Here is a 13,908-nt window from a genome sequence, read left to right as displayed (position 1 = left end):
GGTATGATTGTAGGAAGCTATTTTTCCATGGCCCACAGTGATAAATATTAATATGTCAATCAAGTTTCTTATAGCTTTTTTATGCATTTGCAGTGCATTGAGTTTCTTTTCTTTATTTAGAGAAAGGTCAAAGTTGTAAATCATCTGCACTAGTTCAAACACTGCATCTGTCGTTGACACATAGTTAACACAGTTTATTAAAACCAGTTTAAAAAAGTTTAAAAAATGTAAATTTCTTACAAAATGCCAAGAGCTCCGATAAAAACAATTACTTCCCAACAGAGTGATGTAACCAAGAAAAACGTTGTTAAGTATGTAGTACATTTTTTTAAAATCAACAAACGTCAAAAGTAAAAAATACTAAAAGGAGCAACAGTTAGTAATTTGGAAATGTATGCAAATGTATTCAGCATTGTTATTTCTTTGTGGTAATTGTTAATGTTTCATTTGGGTTATTGTTTGCCTACTGTACAGAATTTTTTAATGTTTTTGAGACTTTGAGGTCATCCAGCCTTTTCTTCAGGGCATATGTGTCTGGCAACAATAGAGTTAACAAGATCATTGCAAAAATAAAGATCAACACATTATGAATAAAGAAAAAGTATTTATCATTAAAAGAATGATAAAAATCAGCAGCTGGGAGGAAGGATAGTCTGCACCAGTATTTGGAATAGCTGGAAACCTCCAAAATACAGGAAGAAAGTAATTGATTTAGCTTGTAATTTTGATTTATCTGATATTTGACACTGTCTACATGGCCTAAACCATAAATTATTCAATGAATAATTTTCAACTGAGTCATAGGAGCACCTTCTATGGTTGATATATTTTAAGTATGGATAAGACAAGTTGAATTTTATTGGATTTATGTTATATATTCATTATTTATATTAGGAATTGTAGCAGGGCATTGCATTTGTGTTACTTTCCTTTTATGCAATGTATTTTTCAATTAATTCATAGATTACATTTTTATTTATCTACATATTTCTAAAATCATTTAAAGTTATGAGGACTAACTAGGGAAGGAGACGGTGGTTAATGGATTCCGGGTGTAATTTTATGTGGTTTGCATTCACGGTTGAAGTGGATGGTAGGAGAGAAACAACATATACAAAAGAGCTGGCTTTGGGTAGAGCCCATGTATATTCAAATATACCCTTCTGTACATCTTCCTTGTGCTTTAGTCTTACTAATATGCAATCACTGATTAAACAAAAATGAGAAACACCTGCCAGACATGTTTCCAGGGACTCTTACTTAACCTGCATGAATCACCCCAAAAGGACTTTTCCTATTCAACATAATGACCTTTAGGCTTAAAAATGCCAGGATAGCTTTTTAACAGCTGATGGAGAAAATTCCCAAACAGGTAGAAATGTTGTTTTACGTATATAGATGATTCAATTATTTTTCATTCTGTGATGGAGCAGCATTTTAAAGAAATCATCTCTGACTTTCAGAAACTGTGAGGAACTGTATTTAGTGTAAAGAAGGATCACTTAAAGAAATGATAGTTAGTGAATGTCATAATTTTGCTTTTAACTCAAATATCTGCAGTACCTAATCTTCAGTGCATTTTAGTGCTGTCTTATGTTATTTATTTGCCTGGCAAACATTTTATACAGTTAACACATTAATGTATACAGTGTGGAGAACATAAAGTATAGTTGCCATGTTTAGTCAGACTTGTAAAAAATAAAAAATCATTTCATACAAGTGAAATTAACCGTATGCTTTCTAATGATATTTCCAAGTGGAAGCTTGTAAAGTGAAAACAGTCAAGCTCCCAGTACTGAGGCCTGTAGGACTCCATATCTTACCTTATAATGATGGAGTTCTGTCAGCACATTTCAGTACATGCCTGAATTGATTTGATGATTAAGAACCAAACCAGGCAAGGAGATGGCCTGTAAGCCCAGTGTCAGTTTCTAGCCTTTGTAGTAAAATAGAATGGTCAATGGTATTAAACACTGCACCAAAATCAAGCAACACAGGCCTACTTATTTTCATACTAAGAAACATAATGCATAAATGAATCATTATTAAAAATAATTACAATAAACATATAAAAAAACACTTTAAAAAAGACCAAAAAGTCTTAAAAAAGAAACACAAACAGAATTCAGGGAACATATCTAGACATAATGGCATTTTAAAATTTAGCATAATCCTGCTCAGCAGTGGATGATGTAATGTCTTGTACTGTAAATGATGCATTCTTGATATTAATCTCCTTTCTTTTTTTAATTATTGTTGCTACCTTCAAGGGAGGAAATTTTACTAGGAGTGCATATACTTAAAATATCCTAAACTCATTTTGGATAAAATATTGTTAAATAAACTACTTCCAGAAATTGCTTCTATGGGGAAGAGAGAATTGCATTCAATTTTATTTGAACTTTGGAGTTAGTGAGCTGCTTTTCTCCTCATGTACTGGTAATTAAGCTACAATGTCAGTACTTATGGCTTTTTCTTTTTTAGTTGTGAAACTACCCTGGTTCATTGACCTGCTTGTTGAAACATCTCAGATATGTACTAATGTGATAATGTGAGGCATAATTTCCAACCAATAATGTTTTCACTCTCTTTCTTTGTCATGTAATGTAATTTCTAATTATACGCCTCTTTCAGACCTGCAATGTTGATATGATGTGACGTGTCAATTGTAGCGATTGGACAAGCTATTGCTGGACAGGGCTCCTAATCAAAGGATGGTAGCAGTGGAGAGGGCAGGTCTTTAACTCAGAATTCAATTTCATTTGAGTGCACACCACTTTCATTTAGAAAAGGATTTTCAGAAGGGGTTTATTTAACAGTATTTTAGCCAAAATGCATGAATTTGCCAAGTTGTGAACATACAACTGGATACACAACATTTGGACTAGATAACACAAGAAATTTAAGATTTTTTCATGATTGTTTTGGTATCGTTTGCTTTTGTTCAATGTGGGTTTCCATTGAAGCCTATTCTATCAGGAATGATGTGTTCTCCATTCTCCATACAAAAATGGCCATTACCAAAAGAAAAAGACAACTCACCTTTAAGTTCATTTAGTTTTAGAGAGGAGAGGAGAGCTGGAGGAAATTAAGTTCCATCAAGGATCATCCTAACCAGCTGACTTAAAAAATTTGCAGAGGTTCATATATACACCATTTGCATGATCTCCACATATTCATGATCCCTCCCACATTTTGAAAATCTGCAGGTTTTTCATTGTGTATGTTTAATAACAGGACCATAATATATGATTTAAGCATGCTTATTAATTTCATGGTTCATGAAAATCCAATATTTACAAAGTTATCTGAACCAGGCTAAAGGTAGGTATTTGGAAACTGACATGCAAGTGAGCATACTTAGTGTTTTTCTTTTTTTTCTTATAGAAGAAAAAAATGAGTCAGCTGCAAAAAATTCGACTGGTGAGAAAAACTCTGTCCTACTGTCTATTTGTGCAATTAAATGTTTAAAATAGTTTTCTTTCTTTCTTTCTTTCTTTCTTTCTTTCTTTCTTTCTTTCTTTCTTATATTACTACTGTTATAATCTTAAAAAAGAGTTAATTTGTGTATTTTTATTGAATATATATTGAATGAATAATTGCATGTACAGTACCTACTGTATAGCACTTTCTGATAAATTAAATATTATTTTGTGTTTTGTTTTAATGATATTTTCAAATACATCTATTTTTCTGAATTAGTGAATAAGATGCATGCATAATTATTATTTCCTTTTGGCAATGGATGTGATTAGTGGGGGATTGCAAAAAATCAGAGAGAAAGAAAGTGCTTTATGTTTAGTCTGAGCCTGTTCTTACTTTACTTTTTATTACTTTGTTTTACAATATTCTTCTTTTAAAATCTGAAAATCAATGACCAGTCAGTTGTAAAGCACCTGAAATTAAACATGTTTTTTTCCTTGAGGAGTTATACGTATGTTGATCTTAATGATATGATAAATAAATTCAGCATTGTAATTAAATGAAAAGAATGTACTTCTGATAATAAGAAATGCTTGAAATGCAGGTCAGATTGACTATCTCACAAAACGGTTAGAGAAATGCTTATAGAGACGAGGGGGAAGTGGTTAGGGTGACATGATAGAGGTTGAAGAAGTAGAGATATAGGAAGGGACTACTGAAAATAGTAATAATGGTATATTACAGGAAGTCTAAGCTGAGCTAGATTCTGATACAGTAAGTGTGATAAGTCAAACTTCCTGCCTGTAATGAACTAGCTGCATATTGGAAGTGCATATAATGAATTTGTAATTATAAATTAATTCAAAAATGGATAAACAAAGGAATAGTCATTTAAACAAACAGGGAATGCAAGCTAGAATATAGTTAAATCTTACAAACAAACACGGACCAGTAACAAATTGATAAAAAATATTTTCTGTATGCATTACTGGTCTTCTCCACAAAGTGAAGGAGTTGTTCATAAGCTTCCTAGGTGGCGTTTTTTAAATTTAGCATGATTCAACTCAGCAGTGGATGATATAATGTCTTGTAAATGATGCATTCTGGATATTCTTGATATTAATCTCCTTTCTTTTTTTAATTATTGTCGCTACCTTCAAGAGAGGAAATTTTACTGGAGTTTCATATTTGTTCACTGGCATGTGCTGCATGGTCTTAATTTGGAAAAGCTTAAAATGGAAGTGCAAATGTACTATTGAGAAAAAATTAAACATCAGGTGGTTATTATTTTAACATGTTTGATGACCTTCAAGTCCCGCTGCTAAATAGAAAAGTGCAAGTTGCATATACACACACACATCCACGGTCAATTGAGAATGCTAAAGCTAAAGCTGATTTAGTCCAGACATAGGAGTTTCTGTGAACAGCAAAACGTTGGAAGATTTGGAGTGATCATGCAGTGTTGATTAACAGTGAGAAGTAAATGGCAAAGACTGATGCTTCAGCTTTTAGTCCTCAATAATAGGTGACATTGATACCATAGCATCACTTCAGTTTCCTTCAGCAATCATGTCATGTTTTGGAGCATATTCTGAGAAATAAGGTAAAGTTACTGTCTGAAAGGCACCACCAAGTCATATAGAGTGTTCTGTATTTATTGTTGTAATACAGTTGCCCTGCCTCATTGCCATTACTAGCAAAAAGAGCTCCTCCTGGATTTGCAACATTTAGTCATTTTTTAATTCACCTGAAAGGCTTTCATGGATGTTTATATGTAGTACCATGTTGTTCCAAATGTGAGATTTCTGAAATATAATAAAAATATAATATTTTCAGATTTTTTATAGTTTATTTCATGCTTGTAGGATTTTAGTAGTCAGGAATGATAGTGGCCTTTTTAACTAGTTTAGATTATAAAAGAACATTTTATTTTAATTAGAACTAACTTTAAATCACATTTAATCTTAGAACATTAGCATTTCAGATTATTCATAATGCAATCAAACTTGGTGATCTTTAATACCTTTAGAAGTTTACATAACTGTTTAACGTCATACCCTTGGTTTTTTGTATTAGGGCTTACTATCACATTATCTGCTTATCTAGGGCTACAGTTTAACATCTTTCCCTGGGTTTGCTCCTTCAGAACTGTTTAAGATTATATTTTATGTTTATATCATTTGGAATGTATTATCAATAGATATCACTATTTTAATCCTTATACACTGCTGCTGGGAGGCTTGTTTTATTTTGGAAGTGTTCTGTCTCTAGGTATGTCAGAGGACTGGGACTTTGTGAAGTAAGGTCTAGCTTCACATGGGGAGGCAAAATGGGGGGGGGGGGGGCAGGGGGTTGGAGGGGGAGAGAAAGAGAGGAAGCTATTTCTAATCTGTCTTTTTAATCCTTACACTTGTAAGTGACAATGTAACAAAAGGCTTCATGGCAATAACTCCTGGAAAAACTGGAAATTAAGGTCAAAGCTATCTTATGTAATAATAATAATTTAAAACTACAAAATGTCAACAAAACTTCAGAAGTAATGTTTCTAAGACCAAACAGTTAACTTTGTGAGCTGGAATGTTAAAGGTCTCAATCAAGAATTAAAGAGAAAGGAAGAAAGCTAAAATAGTATTTCTACAGGAGACCCACTTATTAAGCAAGGATCAGTTTCGGTTGCACAGAGATTGGACTGGCCAAATATTCCAGCTCACTTTTGAAATGCTTATGAGATAAAGGGAGTTATCAGAGAAGGACTTGAACAGGAAATATTACTGTATGCTGATTATATGGTACTATATACAGTATATTAGATCCACAAAATACTGTGCGTGGAGTCCTAACAGCACTAGCAGAATTTCAAAAGATTTCTTGACTTAAAGTTAATTTGAATAAAAGTATTCTCTTTCCAGTGAACTCCCTAGCACACAATATTAGATTGGACACCTTCCCTTTTATCATCGCAAATCAGTTTAAATATCTAGGGGTAAACATCACAAGTAAACATAAAGCTCTTTAATAGCAAAAATTTTGCTGTCTGCATGGAAAAACATAAGCATGACGTGCATAGATGGTCTACTCTTCATTTCACTTTAGCAGGAAGAATTAATATTATCAAAATGAATATCCTTCCTAAGCTTCTTTTTCTATTTCTAAGGATTCCCATATTCATTAACAAATCATTTTTTAAGAAGTTAGATTCAATCATAAACTAATTTATTTGGAATTCAAAATATCCATGCATCCAAAGGGAGACCCTACAAAGACCTACAGTGGGAAAAGGATCACTTACTCAACATTTCAGAAAAGAAGTGGAGGGCAGCCATGCACAGAATTCACTTTAACTCCATATGACTAAAGCATTTATTCAACTTAAAATATTTTATCGAGCACATGTCTTGTTTAAAATTGTCCAAAATGTTTCCAGGGCAAGATCCAACCTGCAAATGTTGCAATTGAGCTCCAGCCTCATTGAGCCATATGTTTTAGACATTCACCAAATTAACATCATTATGGACCAAAATATTAAAATGTCTTTCAGACAGCCTTGGTGTCATAATCCCTCCTAATCCACTAACAGCTGTGTTTGGTGTACTGCCAGATGGGCTTAAGGTGGAGAAGGAGAAACAAACTGTAATTGCCTTTACTTCACTATTGGCACGTAGACTTATCTTGCTCAACTGGAAGAATCCTAACCCACCTCTTTTAAGTCAGTGGGCAACGGATGTTATATACTATTTGAAATTGGAAAAAATGAAATTCTCACTTAGAGGATCTATTTAAAGCTTTTTAAAAACCTAGCAGGATCTAAACAATATTATTTTAGAATTAGCACTTAAATCAGGGAAAAGGATTTTTTCCCATTTTTTTCTACTCTTAAAGCTTTACTCTGGCTGTTGGCCTTGCACTCTTTCTCATGGGTAGGGTCTGATTTGAACTTAGTTTTATCAAGTTTGACTTGTTTGTATGGAATATTACTTGCTTTTAATAAATTCAATAAAATGTTAAAAAGAAGTTTACATAACTATTTCATGCTAATTTTTCAATAGTTGAACACATTGGGCCACCTCTGTTGCCAGAGTATTTTTTATATGTGTTAAACTACCGTGTTTAAGAGTCACTGTAGTATTATAAAGACATGGGGAGAATTACACTGAATGCAGAAAAGCAAATTTTAATGTTCTTATTGTTGTCCACCAGACCACTGATATACAGTACCAAGCCACTTTTTGAGTTTGGAAAATTTGTAAAATATTTCTCTCCTCACTTTCAGGTCACTACAAATAGAGCACTAATGTGTAAGAGTTAATTAAGCACATAAGCACAAAAATAGATACTGTGCCTTTAAAAAGTATTCACCCCCTGGAAGTTTTACATTTATTATTACACAACATTGAATCAATGGATTTATTTTCACTTTCTTTACATTGATTAACAAAAAAGAGTGTAATATCAAAGTTAAAGCAGATCTAGGCAGAATGATCTAACTTATTTTCTAATAGTAAAAACACAAAATAATTGGTTGAAAAAGTATTGAATTAAGTACTTAGGAGATTCACCTTTGGCAGCCATTACAGCCTTGAGTCTGCACAAGTCTCTTCCAGTTTATGTGTAGCACTTTTTGTCTTGTGACACGGTTCTCCATCAAGCTGGAAAATACACAGATCATTACCAAATTGCGCCTGGATTGTTGGGAGAAGTTGCTCTTGGAGGACGTTTTGATACAATTCTTGGACAAGAACCAACCCCATACATGGAATGTCTCAGGATGCTTCACTGTTGGCATGACATAGGGCTCATGGTAGCATTCACCTGTTCCTTCTCCAGGCAATCTATTTTCCAGATGTCCTGAACTGTCGGAAGGAGGATTCATCTGAAAAGATAACCTTGCTCCAGTCTTCTACAATCCAATCCTTGTACTTGCTGCAGAATTTCAGACTGTCCTTGATGTTTTTATTGGAAAGAATAGGCTACTTTGCTGCCCTTCTTGACTCTTCACCTCACTGTGCGTGCAGATGCGTTCACATCCACCTGCTGTCAATACTGAGCAAGCTCTGCACTGGTGGCAACACAATTCTGTAGCCATCAGGAGGAGATGGTCCTGGCACTTGCTGGACACTTTTAGCTGATCATTTTATGCCAGGGTCAAAACACATGAAAATGGGTTTTTGTGAAAAAGTTAACTTTTTATGCCAATAAAACTCTTTGCAATTAATTAATCTGATCACTCTGTACAAAAATATAAAAACAATGTGAACTGCCAAAACAAAAACTGAAAACACAGATTTTGCAAAACACAACCTTTGTGTCACTGCCAAATCTTTTGGCCACTACTGTACATGTACACGATGTGAGCACATTTACTGCTTAAAAGAGGCTATTTCATTATATTCTGTACTGCTCTCAAGATTGTCCACCTTAATTTTAGGAAGTTATTTGTATATTATTCCCTTGCTCCAAGTATATTTATTCTTAAAAATCTGTATGTTAAAAAATTCAATATTTTAACAATTATCTTGTTAGGTCAGGCCAATTTGGCAATATAAAAAAGTAAGAGAAATATATGAAATGGCTGGATTGTGATATGTAATCCCTTTCCATACTCTGGTAGATCTTCTTGTTATCTTTCAGATTTTGTTTTCTATTCACTAAAAGCTCTTTTTTCATTTACAGAGGCTTTGGATAAATTGGATTTTTTTTTTACTTATTTAAGGAATTGATGGAGAGTGTAATGAGTTGAGTATGTTTTTTCAGTTGTTCTCATTACATTGTTTTAAAGAACTGCTGTCATGTTTTGTAGATTGTTTTTGTTTTCCTTTTTAGTATTATTGAAATAAAATAGTTTGGAAAAATAAAATTAATTTATTTAATTCTTTCTTTTAGATCCAAGATCAAGGCAAGAACTATTGCAGTGTAAGAACAATATTATGCAAATACTGTAGCTGTGTTAAATTTGTAATGCATGAAACTGTTTTGAGAACTTTTTGAATACAGTACAGTTGTCTTTTTTTGCCAGTTTGTTGTGCATTCTCTTGATTGATGAGCAGCTGACTTTTTGTATCTTTTATATACTGCTCAAAAATTTGAAGGGAACACTTAATCATAACAGTCTAAGACCAAGTCAATGATATCACTCTGTCCAGATCGAAAGCATAAGCATGGTGAATCAACTTCACTTGCTTTGGTGCAAATGAAAGTGACAACAGGTGCACTGGAGAAGCAACAGCATGGTGGTAGCCATAGACAATTGCTCACTCCTTATGTTTCCTGAATGATTCTTTCTAGTTTTGCATTTTGCTAGTGTCCTTGTCACTACTAATAGCATTAGGCAACTGGAACCTGCAGGTTGCACAGGCAGTCCAGCTCCTCCTGAATGGTACATCCATACTGTCCGTACCATTGCAAGAAGGTTTGCTCTGTTTCTCAGTAAAGTCTCATGATCATTGAGGAGATCTCAGAAGATGGGCCATTACACGAGGAGAGCTGGACAGGGCCATAGAAGGGTATCAACCCAGGCAGCAGGACTGGTATCTGCCCTACAAAATGACCACCAGCTGGGTACTGATGGGCATGTTTCTGACCAAACCATCAGAAACAGACTCCTTGAGGGTGGCATTATGGCCGACATTCTCTAGTGTGACCTGTGGTCACAGCCTATCACCATGCAGCTTGAATAACATTCACTAGAGAATACCACAATTGGCAGCTCCACCATTTATGCCCTGTTTTCTTTACAGTTGAGAGTAGTTTCACACTGAGCATATGTGTCTGATGTGAAAGAGTCTGGAGACACCATGTTATGTAGCCAGCAACATCATCCAGTACGACCTGTTTGTATGTGGGTTGGTGATGGTCTGTGGAGATATATGTTGGGGGGTAACACAGACCTCCACATGCTAGGCCAGGGGTAGGCAACGTCGGTCCTGGTGAGCCGCAGTATGTGCAGGTTTTTGTTCCAACCCAGTTCCTTAACGAGAACTCAATTATTGCTGATGAAGCACATATTGCTTAAGTGACATTTTGATGCTTCATTTTAGTGGTCTCGCTTGTTAAGGTTCTCCAACCTTAATTGCTTATTTCAATCTTAAACTGCGCATTCAGTGTTTTAATTGCTCCTTATTAGCAATAAGATGTAAAAGACAAAGCAGCCAGCAGTTCTCCAGCTAGTTTTTTTCCAATTACATCTGTGTGTGTTCATCATGTACTGTTTGATTTAATAAAACACTTAATAGAAAAATGTGACAGACTGAAAATGATCTGTTTTAGGCTTCATATCATTTGGATGATATCTTTGGAAAGGAAAAAAATCTACGATATAAGAGCCTTACATTGCACAGACTAGCAAGCCATAAAATTAAATAAGGTCTGAGATTGGCAATGATTGGTTTCTAATTAAGCAATTGGGTTGGAATGAAAACCTGTAGCCACTGCGGCTCACCAGGACCGACGTTGCCTACCCCTGTGCTAGGCAATGATACCCTGACTACTGTTAGGTACTGGGATAAAATTCTCCGAGCCAATGTCAGACTTTACACTGGTGCATTGAGCCCTGGGTTCCTCCTGGTACAGGACAATGTCCGGCCTCTTCTGGTCACAGTGTGTAGGCAGTTCCTGAATGATGAGGGCATTGATGCGATTGACTGGTCTGCATGCTCCCCACACCCAAATCTAATTGAGAACATCTGTAATGTTATTTATCAGTACATCTGACTCCCCCAAGTATTGCCACCGACTGTCCAGGATCTCAGTGATGCTCTGATCCAGGTCTGGAAGGAGATCCTTCAGGACACCATGTGCCGTCTCATCAGGAGCATGCCCAGATGTTGTCAGGAGTGCATACAGGCACATGGAGACCATACATGCTACTGAGTCACATTATGAGTTGCTGTGATGAAATTCATGCAAGTTGGATGAGCCTGTAATTTTAATTTTTGACTTTGATTTTCAGTGTAATATTAATATATTAATATATCATATTGTACCTCCTGGTTTGCTGTCACTTTTTGTAGCTGTGTAAACTCTATTAGCTCTATTCAGCTTAATTAATTGGTTTAGCGAAATTATTTTATTCTCCCACTTCTCCCTGTCAGTGGTAGTCCTTAAATTAGCTAACCTTTCATTCTTCTTAAAAGTACAGCTTGTACTAAGCTACCCTCTGCTAACTATAGAGATCAACTACAGTCTTCCTTAATTAGAAATGCATAATTTATATTCAGATTTAAATTACAATCTAACACTCTGCTCTGTGGACCATCCCTATCACCCTTCAACATGTTCTTTATTCTTTGCATGCTGTATGTTTTTACTTGGCAACAGTGTTGTTGTGTTTTTGAACTGTTAGCCTGTGTTCAATCTTCAGTTTCTAACTAGTAAAACAATTATTGTCCTGGCACTATGCGAAAGATTAGGCACTCAAAAACCCCAAGTTGCCAGTTTCCACTAAGTGGCCAATAGCTCCAAGGCAGGCTTACAGCTGGTTGCTTCTGTGCAGTCCTCTAAAGGAGGAAATGGGAAGACAACCCAAAACAATACAGAAATATTCAAATAAAAAATTTGTACTATCCATCTGCATAGTTGCACTTGTCCAACAGACCAGTGTAAGTTTATTCCAGATACAAGCGCCAGCATTTTGTTAGTTCCAGGGGTCCAGTAAATGCATTAATTTTGGTCTCCTATAGATCATATTATGAAGTGATGCCTAACTCTCATAACATAGACTTTCTTCCTCTTCTCACTTTCCACTTTTTTGATACTCTTTGTTCAGCATTGAAGCCATACTTTGTTAAAGAAAGGGGCTGCTAGTTTGAAATTTATGACTACAAATTAAAATCTGTTAAAACTGGAGTTTGCGAAAAAGTCAAGAATTACACTAGGAAAGACTGTACTTCCCAGTGATGTACTGGAATACTTGGGCTCAGAACATGAATGAATAGATATTGAATGAAAATAAATGAAATAATACTTCACGAGGAACATGATCTATTAGTAATGTATCCAATTCTCTTTGACTAGATTATCTTGAGCTGACATTTAACCCCAACACTGCTCAGAAGAATCTCTGGTTGTCAGAAGGCAACAGGAAAATAATCCGAAGGGAAGAAACTTGTCCGTACCCCCAGCGTCCGGAACGCTTTGAATACATCCCTCAAGTGCTGTGCAAGGAGAGTCTATATGGTGGCTGCTTTTACTGGGAGGTTGAGTTAAAAGGAGGAGCTGACATTGGAGTTACGTATGAGAATATTGGTCGTAAAGGGAGTGATGGTTGTTGTGGGCTGGGTGAGTCAGAGACATCCTGGAGTTTTGGATGGGATGGTTCCAGCTACAGGGTCTGGCATAACAGCAAGTCAGAAGAAATCAATGCACCACCAAGTCCTCACATTGGAATTTACCTGGACTATAATAATGGCAGCTTACATTTCTATGGTGTTTCCCCTGGCAGTGAGAGTGAGATAGTCCTCCTGTACCAGTTCAAAGCTGTATTCACTGAACCACTCTACCCATGTTTCTGGGTGGGGGCTAACACCAGCATTTTTCTGTGCAAACCATAGCAAAGTCTGGCAAAAGGATGTAGAAAGATGCCACTGTATCTGCCCTCCTTCATCAGTTCATGACCTGTTAAGACAGTCAAATTCATGCTATGTATCAAAATGACTATTGTGAAAAATATGTATCTTTACTTTCACATTTGTTATTTTATATTATTCTTAATGGAACTAAAGGGGCCCTGTGACTCAATGTAAATGAGGTGCCATTTAAAACAAATGATTGTGTTAGTACTTTTCAATGGGACTGTCATATCTATAATATGTCTCTCTTTATTTAATTTTCCCCTAAAAATGAGAGTTAAATTTTGCTTTTTAAATCTGCATTACATGGTTCTTTATTAATAACTACATATTTTGTGTTGTTACTGTTTTCTTTTAAGGCCAAAGATAACTGTGAGTATCACACAGTGTTGCTCTAGATTCCTCATTTGCAAATAAATAAAATGTTTTGCACCTCTTCATGCAGTATTGTGTTATGTTCTTTTCTTTTCCCTAACTTACTTATTAACACTACAAACTTTGTACACACATAAAGTTGCCTTACCAGTGGTGACTTTCTAGAAAAGCTAAACTGAATTTTCATTGGCCATATGGACTATTATCTTCATTACTTGTTTTCTTCATTTATCACGATTAGGAAGGTTATGCAAATATTCTCACACTACAGGCACAGAATATATGAGAAGGTTAATGCATTGGACTATTTCTGTTTCAAAATAAATGACAACATATTTTAGCAATCTGGAGGTCTAGTTGTTAGATGGGCATGCTGTGCAATTGATAATGATTGGTTTAATTATCAGCGTTGCTAATGTAACTGTACCTAACAGAATTACCTTAATTCATGTAATAGCTTACTTATGCATCTAGTATAACAGAAGTGGGCTCTGGCTCTGTGTAATCCTGACAAGAAAAAGTGGTTGAAGAATAAGGATGAATGAAA

General features: G+C 35.2%; 1 protein-coding gene across 3 annotated transcripts in view; it reads left to right on the top strand.

The window, feature by feature from the left end:
- The window catches only part of zgc:195001 (uncharacterized protein LOC567531 homolog), an 83,176-nt gene extending 69,831 nt beyond the window's left edge, over positions 1–13,345 (top strand). For 2 of the 3 annotated variants that reach the window (XM_051933560.1, XM_051933561.1), the window contains 3 exons: positions 3,388–3,423; positions 9,304–9,333; positions 12,433–13,343. In XM_051933560.1, the coding sequence (XP_051789520.1) occupies positions 3,388–3,423; positions 9,304–9,333; positions 12,433–12,968 (602 nt within the window). In that variant the 3' untranslated portion in view covers positions 12,969–13,343. Of the gene's footprint in view, positions 1–3,387; positions 3,424–9,093; positions 9,156–9,303; positions 9,334–12,432 lie in introns of those variants that run through there. The other variant, XM_051933562.1, reaches the window with a different exon arrangement.
- Positions 13,346–13,908: the final 563 nt, after the last annotated feature.

Source organism: Erpetoichthys calabaricus, chromosome 11, assembly GCF_900747795.2.
Source record: "Erpetoichthys calabaricus chromosome 11, fErpCal1.3, whole genome shotgun sequence".
NCBI lineage: Eukaryota > Metazoa > Chordata > Cladistia > Polypteriformes > Polypteridae > Erpetoichthys > Erpetoichthys calabaricus.
This window is presented reverse-complemented; position numbering and strand designations above follow the sequence as displayed.